The 9,643-nt window shown below is 37.8% G+C and overlaps 1 protein-coding gene across 1 annotated transcript in view; it reads left to right on the forward strand.

Moving 5' to 3' along the window:
* Positions 1 to 8,704, forward strand: part of LOC103803637 (intersectin-2-like) — a gene marked incomplete at its 3' end in the record, with an annotated part of 35,679 nt that extends 26,975 nt beyond the window's left edge. The window contains exons 9-16 of the mRNA XM_009076206.1: positions 1,739 to 1,876; positions 1,963 to 2,048; positions 2,957 to 3,219; positions 3,939 to 4,088; positions 4,318 to 4,458; positions 5,070 to 5,157; positions 5,755 to 5,894; positions 8,568 to 8,704. Of these exons, the coding sequence (XP_009074454.1) occupies positions 1,739 to 1,876; positions 1,963 to 2,048; positions 2,957 to 3,219; positions 3,939 to 4,088; positions 4,318 to 4,458; positions 5,070 to 5,157; positions 5,755 to 5,894; positions 8,568 to 8,704 (1,143 nt within the window). The remainder of the gene's footprint in view (positions 1 to 1,738; positions 1,877 to 1,962; positions 2,049 to 2,956; positions 3,220 to 3,938; positions 4,089 to 4,317; positions 4,459 to 5,069; positions 5,158 to 5,754; positions 5,895 to 8,567) is intronic.
* Between the last annotated feature and the right edge of the window lie 939 nt (positions 8,705 to 9,643).

Consider the following 9,643-nt stretch of genomic DNA (forward strand, 5'->3'; position numbering starts at 1 on the left):
AGTGGTTACATTTGTCTGAAGGCTTGAATGATCTGCCCTGCTGGATATGGTAGCTTAGGCTACACCTTCAGACATGACTTGGATGTTATACATAAAATTTAGTAGCCCAGCAGAATTTACAACAGCTTGGTGCTTTATATCTCCTCCTGAGTTCCCTTTCTTCTTCCTCCATCCCAGGACAGTCATGTCTTTGTCTTTAGCAGCAGCAAGCTGAAATATTCTTTCTATTTGTTCAGTTTGTGTGGTTGCATGCTGTGAAGGTAAACATGGAGTATGGGATTGTATTTCTCTGTATTTCTCTGGAGTATGGGGGAATAAAGCAGGTGTGTGGGGGCTGTTTTCCTCCTGGGTGCACATCCTGAAGGTATCGGTAGCCAATGGGAGGAGATCTGTGTGCCCATGTAAAGAGGATTGACAACCCAAGTTTCAGTTTTGCCCAAAGTAAGGAATTAGCAATGTTTCTCCTGGGTGTGCTGTGTTCATGGTGATTATCTAGTAATGGTGCTGTTCTGTGTGAATAGTAGCAGCCTGTGAACATAACAAAATTCTCATTTCATCATCTCCTGCTTTTGTTTTTCACTGGGGGGAGGTGATGGTTTTTTTGTTTTTGTTGTTTCCTTTTTGTTTTCATAGTGGGTTTTTCTCTTTTTTTAACGAGCAGTTATTTTATTAAGCATTTTGCTTAAGTGCAGTCTTAGGGATACATTCCAGAAATTGTATCTACATAGATAGTCCTTTGAGAAAGGTTCCTGCTTTCCTGCCTACATCTCTGGAAATATTTCACTAGTTTCCCACCCACAGTTGTGTGGGAAACATTTTGTAGACTAATAATACAATTGTGTTGCTCACGTTCTCCTTGGAGGGGGTAGTTGTTGCTTTTCCTATTCAGTGCAAGGTACTCTGAGGCAGCTCACGTGTTTCCTGCACTGTCCAGGAGACACAAGGGAAAAAAAAACAGTTCTGTGCATAAGTTCCTGTTACAGAATTTGATGTAATTTGATACAATGTTTTCTTCTGCTTAAAAAAAAAGAAAAAGTCATATCTAGCATTTTGAGCTGGCTGAGAACAGCCCTGGATTCTCTTCCCAGCTCTTCTGCTGGTGATACAATAAATCAAGAGATATCTCTTATCCTTTCCTATCATTTTTGCTGTGTTTTATGAAAACATAACAGAATTGGGGTTATTCAGCCTAGAGAAGCGAAGGCTTTGGGTGACCTAATTGCAACCTACCCCAGTACCTGAAGGGAGCCTACAAGAAAGACAGAGAGAGACTATTTACAAGATTCTGGTGTGACAGGACAAGGGGGAATGGCTTCACACTGACAGAGAGTAGGTTTAGATTAGATATTAGGAAGAAATACTTCCCTGTGAGGATGGTGAGGCACGGGTACAGGTTGCCTAGAGAAGCTGTGGATGCCCCATCCCTGGCAGTGTTCAAGGCCAGGTTGGATGGGGCTTGGAGCAACTAGGTCTAGTGGAAGGGGTCCTTGCCCATTTAAGGTCCCTTCTGACCCAAACCATTCTATGATTTTACATTCTGAATAACAGTACATTATTAAGCAAAATAATATCTCCTTTCATCAGTTATTCATGTTATTAATTGTAAGCATTTTTACCAGAACATTTCACAGGAATTCTCTTGTTTTAAAAATTATTTTTACAGTAAATTGTTTCAGCTGCTGTTTGTGAGTGATTGTGATGTTTGGTTATAATTGGTGTTGCTGTTAAAACCATGCAGGTCACTAGCTGATATTGATGGAGATGGGCAGCTGAAGGCTGATGAGTTTGTGTTAGCCATGCACCTAACTGACATGGCCAAAGCTGGACAGCCCCTGCCACTGACTCTGCCTCTAGAGCTGGTACCACCTTCTTTCAGGTAATCACCTAGGGCAGTGAAATGTAATATATTTAACATAACTGTTCTATTTCTGTAACAGTGGTGGTTTGGTTGTTTCCCTCCAGGAGTGGAAAATATACTGAAAATATAAATGGAACTCTGCCGTCTTACCACTCTGTGCAAGAGGAGGAGCCACAGAAAAAACAGCCAGGTAAAGCAGGGTTCACATCATTAATGTACTGGGCTGGTTTTGAAGGGCACTGAAGCCTTTAGAAAGTGGAAGACGTAATCAAATCTGTAGAGAACTTCATTTCCAGAGGCAGATCCTTTTTAACTTGGATGGTAAGAAGGTTAAGTGGATGTAGTCAGCCTGTTACATCTAACAGACTTGAGAAGGCCTAGACAGGGGCTATTTTTAGCTGTAGGAAAGGAAAAAATGTGCTGATTAATAATGTATTTTGGAAAATAAGTCGTTCATGGCCAAATGCTGCTGTGCTGCAGATTTTTTTCATTTGAAAGTTCCTGGCATTGCTTTGTTCTGGACATTCTCAAAGCAAAGGGTTGTGATGTAGTTTAATTCTCTTATGCACACTGTGAGACAGGACTTGCCTCTCTTTTTGGAAAGGTGGTTGCTGGGGGGCTGAACCATTCCTTTGTGTCTCTTTTTATCCTAGTGTGCTTTAATTGAGCTTAATCCTGTCTTTGTTGCTGATGGTTAAACCTCCAGGAGCTCTTACAGGGAACACCCTTAAAAACTAAACTCTTTATCTGTGTGTTAATGTTTTTCACACATTGGAAAACCTTATAAACAGCAGACAGTCTTCTCCCATCTTATAAAAGCTGTTCTCTTATGTTTCCTCTAACATTCAAGTAATTTTTGTGGTCAGTTGTGGACTGCAACGTTTTTGTTTTTTTTGGCAATTGGAATAGACTTAGGAAAATATAGAGGTATTTTTGAACAGAAAAATAATAGTTTAACAAATGCAAGATGGTTACATCATCCATGACTGAACAACCTGAGCTTGCCAAAAAGTATCTATCTTTAGTGGCATAAGCAAGGTACTTGTTTGAGAGCAGTGTTTTGCACAGGACAGAAATAATGACCTTTCCTTATTCTAGTGACCTTTGAAGACAAAAGGAAAGCCAACTATGAGAGGGGAAATATGGAGCTGGAAAAACGCCGTCAGGTCCTGCTGGAGCAACAGCAGAGAGAGGCTGAACGTAAGGCTCAGAAAGAAAGAGAAAAACAAGAGCGAAGAGAGAGGGAACGTCAGGAACAGGAACGGAAAAGACAACTCGAAATGGAAAGGCAGCTGGAGAGACAACGAGAGCTGGAACGACAAAGGGAAGAAGAAAGGAGGAAAGAAATAGAAAGGCGGGAGGTTGTTTTCTTGATATTCTTCTCTAATGCTCTAAGGAATGTGTACATGTATACAGTATCCACGAGGCAGAGCATTCAGGATTTGAATGCTGCCTTCAGTTCTGTCTCCTCAGTGGCCTCTCCAATGGCTATTGGCAGGTTGTCTGGGAGAGAGAACATAATTTCTGTCTAAATACATCATGTATGTTACAAATTAATCAAGTGTTGGTATAGGCTGAAGGTTTTCAGATACTCCACAGGACAGATGAGATTTTCTTGGACGTATTTCTTGGATTTTCACAAAAATTTGTATTCCATACAAGATTGTACAGAATTCATAATTGATAACATTTTGACAGCTGAACTTGAGACAAATTTGCTTCTACTTGGTGTCTCAGCACATGCATCAGACTTGCATAATTTATGTAATTCTGTGAAATACTCAAAGGAGGTTACAAGCAGTATCTGCCAATGTGCTATTTTATGGGCAGTATTCCAAGCTACATAGACTTCCTCTCTGAATTATGTAGCTTTTCTTCATCCAGTAATAGGAGAGTGGCTTGAAGAATCTTAGAGGATCACTTCCTTGATTCTTTGATGCTGCAGTATCTAAGAGCACTTTACAGAAGACATTATGTTGTGTTGCTGTTATGCTATTTAGAAATAGAGCACATTATGTTAAGTCATGGTCTCTGAGTTCTGCATCCTGTTGTAATTTAAGGTAATGTAACTTTTCTACAGGCAGCGAAGCGAGAACTTGAGCGCCAGCGACGACTGGAATGGGAGAGAATTCGTCGCCAAGAACTCCTTAATCAGCGTAACAGGGAACAAGAAGAAATTGTCAAGTTGACCTCTAAAAAGAAGAGCCTTAATCTTGAATTAGAAGCCCTGGTAAGACAGGATTTTCACTACACATGTTGACATACAGTATTTTAAACTATGCAAATCTTACTATCTGCGTTAACAGCCCACTAGGAGTTTCCCATGTTCCAGATGAGGAAACTACAGCAGGTATTTTGGGTTGTTTTAAAGAACTGATTGTGAACTAATCTGCCCACAGATTTAGCAGAGAAGTGATTTTTGCCATATGTGGTATAATCTGTCCTTGCTTTATTCCTAGACGGACAAACATCAGCAAATCTCAGGCAGATTGCAAGATATTAGAAGCAAAAAGCAAATTCGAAAAACTGAACTGGAGGCTTTGGATAAGAAATATGACCAAGGAATCATGGAAGTCAAGCAATTGCAACAACAGCTTCAGGTACGTAACTTTGTTAAGCTTGTATTCTTTTACTATATTCTGTGTTTCCATAATGCTGTTGATAATGCATTTCTGTAGAGAAGAAGAGGAAATCAGCAAGGCCATTAGCATATTGCAGAGGTTTTTAGTCTTATTTGTGGTATTAGAGGAATTATTGGTTATAAGTAGAACGAGCTGATAGTTAAATGAAAACAGTTGCCAAAACCTCACCTGTTCTTTTGTGTACCAATGTTAGTGACTTTTCTTTCAGTACGAATCCTTTTATGGCTCCAGACTCAATTTTTCTGAGGAATATTGTCCTGTATGCATGTTGTTACTGTTTATGTTAGGCTTAGGGCAATCACCTTAAATGGTCTTGTGATGATAATAATTACACTTTTAGCATGTCTGTTGTAGTTTCTTTCAGCTCTGTTAATATTTTTGGTCAAAAAGATTCAATTCAGTAGTATTTCTGTTGAGATTACAGAAGTAATTCTTCCTCTACCCAGTAATGATGTCTTGCATCCATGTTTCGTTAACATGAGTTGAAGTTATGTTTTGAAATTTTGCCCATTTTTACTTACTAATTTATAAATGATACTAAAAATTTATGTTCTCTTCAATATATACAGGATTATCAGAATAAACTAATCTATCTGGTTCCTGAAAAGCAGTTGTTAAGTGAAAGAATAAAAAACACTCAACTTGAAAACACTCAGAGTAAGTGTCTGCGAATGAATTCTCTCCTGCTTGCATCACTGACTTTTCATCACTTGTAAACAAGGTTGAAGGATGCAGAGGTGTTAATCACACCTTCACTTTTATATCTTTTCAGTTAGTGCCATTATCTCATCTGCATTCCATAATTTACTTCACATTCTAAATAAGGGGCAAACAAACACATTTTTGCAAGAAAGTACAGATTTTGCTTGAAACATTTGTGCAGACTGTATAGCCCACAGACATTATTGCACCTTGTCTGTTTTTTGGTAGTGTGGACTCAAGAGAGTTCATTTGTTTAAAGTTGACACTGGTCTTTACATCAAATCACACTAGAATTCGCTGTCTGAAGAAGCTTACTATAAATTGGTCTGATAGTAAAAAAAAGTTGCAGATTTTTCTGTATGTATGACATGTAATACCTGTATGTCAGTTTGGTGTTGGGGCTGTTTCTTCTTTGTGCTGTGTATGAATGGAAAAGTAAATCAAGGAATTTTTGTGAGGAAAGAGGTTGGGAATGTGTGTATATTAGGAAAATATTAAGATAATTAGTGAAAAGAGAAATCTGTGTAAAATTGCTTGTCTTCCCTTATGCAGATACAGCAGTCAATTCTGTGCACAAGAAGTCCCTAGAAAAAGAAGAGTTATGCCAAAGACTTAAGGAACAACTAGATGCCCTTGAGAAGGAAACTGCTTCTAAACTTTGTGAAATGGATGAATTTAACAGTCAGCTTAAGGTATGTGCATTATCTAAATATCTTGTACCTGTAAGCAATATCTTTTATTTCTCTATCCAGTCATAAAGATTGATGCCACTTCCACCAGGCTTCCAAAAAGCCTTCCCCAACTTCCAGTTCAAAGTCAGGGAGTAAATAATGCAATAAAAACTTAAACCTGTTGCTTAGGTACTAAAATATGAGTCTCTTGCTAACCATTGCTTTGCATGAATCAACTGTTGCTCACTCTCACCTTTTGCCTTCTGGAATTCATGTTGATTTAGAGTTAGGGTTTTTTAGTCCCTTTCAAATTCTGTATACCTTATGTATGAGGTTATATTGGCTACTGTGTTTGAAATGTGTACTGAACATTTGACTTCTATTGGAAGAAGTACATGGTTTCATAGTACACTGTACAAGATCTGGTAGCAGACTTAGGTATTATCCTGTTTGTATAGAATTGAAGAGATATTAACCACTGGCCCCAAAAGCATTTTTATTCCTGAGGCAACTCTTCACCTGCCTAAAAACACAGGCAGCTCTCAGGCAGGGTAGCATGCAATCACTTAACTTTATTTACCAGCTTATTCCTAGTGGCACTGATCGGACCTTTACTCTTAAGTAAAGGATTGATGCTGGGCCAGCGTGAGGGCTCAGCACTCTCAAATAAAAAAATCCACAGAAATTTGTAAACATATCAGGAATTTATTTTCCTTTTAAAATGGCTGCATATGGTGTGTGTTTTCAGTTGTTTATTGCATGGCTTGCTGTGTTCAGTGGCTGCATCCACATTTCAGTCTTCCCTAAGATGTTTTTCAAATTAAAGTGCAAAGATTAATTGGCTTTTTATCTACCTTATCTTACAGTGTGAGAATATGGATGATTCTGTTCTTCAGTGCCTTTTGTCTCTGCTAAGCTGTCTCAACAACCTCTTCCTCTTACTTAAGGTTATTTTCTAATCTTTGGCTTTTTTGGTTTTTAATTATTTCGCAGTTTTTCTCTGCTTACCCTTTCTGTTTGGATGTACAACTTCTATTAAATACATTTTCCTAAAAGAAAATCGATAGGCTCTTTTTCTCTCTGCTAACTTTTACATCCTCTTAAAGACTTAACATTTTCTTACCTGCTTAGAAATCCAAACTGCAGAATACTGATAGCAAAATACTGACTTTTTATTTCTTAGTAGACTGTTCACTAAGTTGTTTTACACAGGTATTTTTCTTGTTAAGGGAATGTGAACCAAAAAATATTGTCTCAGATGGAAACAGTGTCTCTTCCACTTTTTCCATCTGTTGCTCTCTGCCTCTTAATCTGTGAGTCAGATATATGAATCCTTGTCCAAGTTTAAAAGTCTAGAAATAGCATCTCTGCAGAATAATGGCATATGACATGGCAAACACAATGCTGTTAAACCCCCAGATTAACCCAGTACTAAAACCTACTTGCTGTCTTTCCTCAACACTGCTTTTGTCTGCTGGGGTTAGAAATCTGACTTCTAGAATAATTTGTGGGAGCAAAAAACCATCAGAATCCCTTAACTGAGCTTTTAATGTTGCATAAGGGGTTTTTGTCCTTAAATCAAAGATATGAGAGTTTTTGTAATGTAAGTTTGCTTCTGAAGTGACCCTGAGCTTCTCTACAAAATGAGAACAAGTATTCTCAGCAGAATATGTTTGAGGAAAAATTGTAGTCAATTACTTGATTTAGTTTGTGGCTACAGAGAATTTCACTGACACAGCAATCTCATTATCTTGCCTTTGTCATATAAATTGCACAGCACCTCTTAGGCAACATGATTATTATGGAGGGTTATTACAGTGGGAATGGATCATTCTTAATTGATTTATTTGCATTTATGAGATCCCATGTGAAGAGTCAGGGTTTGCTTGTTGCACTGCTCAATGTGTATCAATAGGATTCCTCAGAAAAAATACTGTAGTATCTTACAGGTGGTTTGCAACATGAAGTACAATTTAATTCTATTATTGTTGACTTTTTGTCCTTTTGCAAATTTAATTATTCCAAAGATTCAGGCTGATATTTTTCTGTGGTAAAAAAATTGTTGTCAGAGGCAGATGGAATAGAAATTGAAGAATGTGTTCTAATAAAAACACTAAAATTGTTAAGTTTACAAATAGAGGAAAATTCCAGCTAGAGTTAGTGTCTTCAGGCTATAGCTTTCCATGGTGGTGATCCTGCTGGAGAGTTTTATAAAGTTTTCCTGGTTTAAATATGGGACTTGTCATTGAGAAAGCATCACAAAGGCAAGCACCCTACTGCAGGGATGCATTCTCAGGTATATGGTACTGTGTTGGCTTTCAGTTGAAATCTGCCTCCTTGTAGTTATTTAAAATATGCTTCACTGCCTTCTGTGCCCTTAGGTAATGTTGTGTTTGAACACTCAGTTTTGTATCTTCCCTTCTCTGTCGTATTTGGTGTTTCCAGCAGGTGTATGACTGGAAGGGCTCTTTGAGAGCCTAAATTATGTCAAAGACTTTGCAAACCTGCCATCTCCTTTTGTATTTCAGTTGATTTGACTTTCTTTGCAGTGACCTCCAAGGACTATTAATAACTTAATATTACTTTGGTCATTTGTATTAAAAGTTGGTTCAAAAAAGCATTAAAATGCCTGGATGCTTTTCTCAAAGATTGGCTTTGTTCCTTTTGATGTACTTCATCGTTTTTCCTCCCTAGGATCTGAGAGAAAGTTATAGTACACAGCAATTAGCCTTGGAGCAGCTCCACAGGATCAAACTGGACAAAATAAGAGAGGTAGAAAAAAAAAGAGCTGAACTTGCCCAGAAGAAGCGACTGGAAGATGAGGCTGCAAGGTACCATGGCTGAATGCGTCAGCATTGCGGTTTTTAAAGAAAAATAATGCTGTGGTGACTTTTAAGATAACATATTTTTTGAGGTAAAAATACATCCTATTGGTTGCCTTAGAGGAAACATTTTTTATTGAGTACCAATGGTGTAAGATGGTTTGAATTTCTTCTTTCCAATCTGTTTATCTTCCTATTTAAAAAAACACCTTAGCATTCTGATTTGAGGGATAAATAAACCAAGTAGTCACTTTTACAATTAAGATTTTTAGCTCCTTTAATAGGTAATCCTCACACACTTAAAATTCCTCATATATTCTGCCTTGTTCTGCTAGCCTGCAGCATCTGACTCTTTTCCTTAGAAGCACTTCTGACTGAGCAGTTACCTGGTTTTTGTCATATATATCCCAGCAGTTGTGAGATTAATACTTAATAGGAAGATCATTGACTGCTTAATTCCTATGTTAATCTTGAAAGCTGGATGAGTAAGCAACCTGTGAGTTTTAAATTTGGTTCATTTTTTAAGAGAACAATGAGAAAATTCAGATATATCTTTGAAAGGATCATCCATCCCTTCACTTATATGGTCCTGGTTTTGCTCGGCCCAGCCTTGTATCAAGGCTCAAACTTGTACTGTCCTCAGCTCTTGGTTTCTCATTGTCTTGTTCCTGACTTTCTTTTCTTTTATTTGACTAAGAAGACTTTAGGGTTTAATTCTGGCTGTCTTAGAAAGTCAGATGTTTTTTCCTCTCTCCGGACCTTCTTTGTTTGCTGTACTAGTTTTGACTCCCCATTCAGAGAATTGCTGTGTTTTGTCTTTTTAATTTAACATTTTCAATGATTCATACTTCAACTGTTTTTAAAGAAACAAAGCAAGTGACCTTGTAGTATGGATAATTCATGGTCCTAACCCATGACAGCATTTTTCTACAGTGAAAATCTATCTAC

Source organism: Acanthisitta chloris, unplaced genomic scaffold, assembly GCF_000695815.1.
Source record: "Acanthisitta chloris isolate BGI_N310 unplaced genomic scaffold, ASM69581v1 scaffold16226, whole genome shotgun sequence".
In the NCBI taxonomy this organism is placed as follows: Eukaryota; Metazoa; Chordata; class Aves; order Passeriformes; family Acanthisittidae; genus Acanthisitta; species Acanthisitta chloris.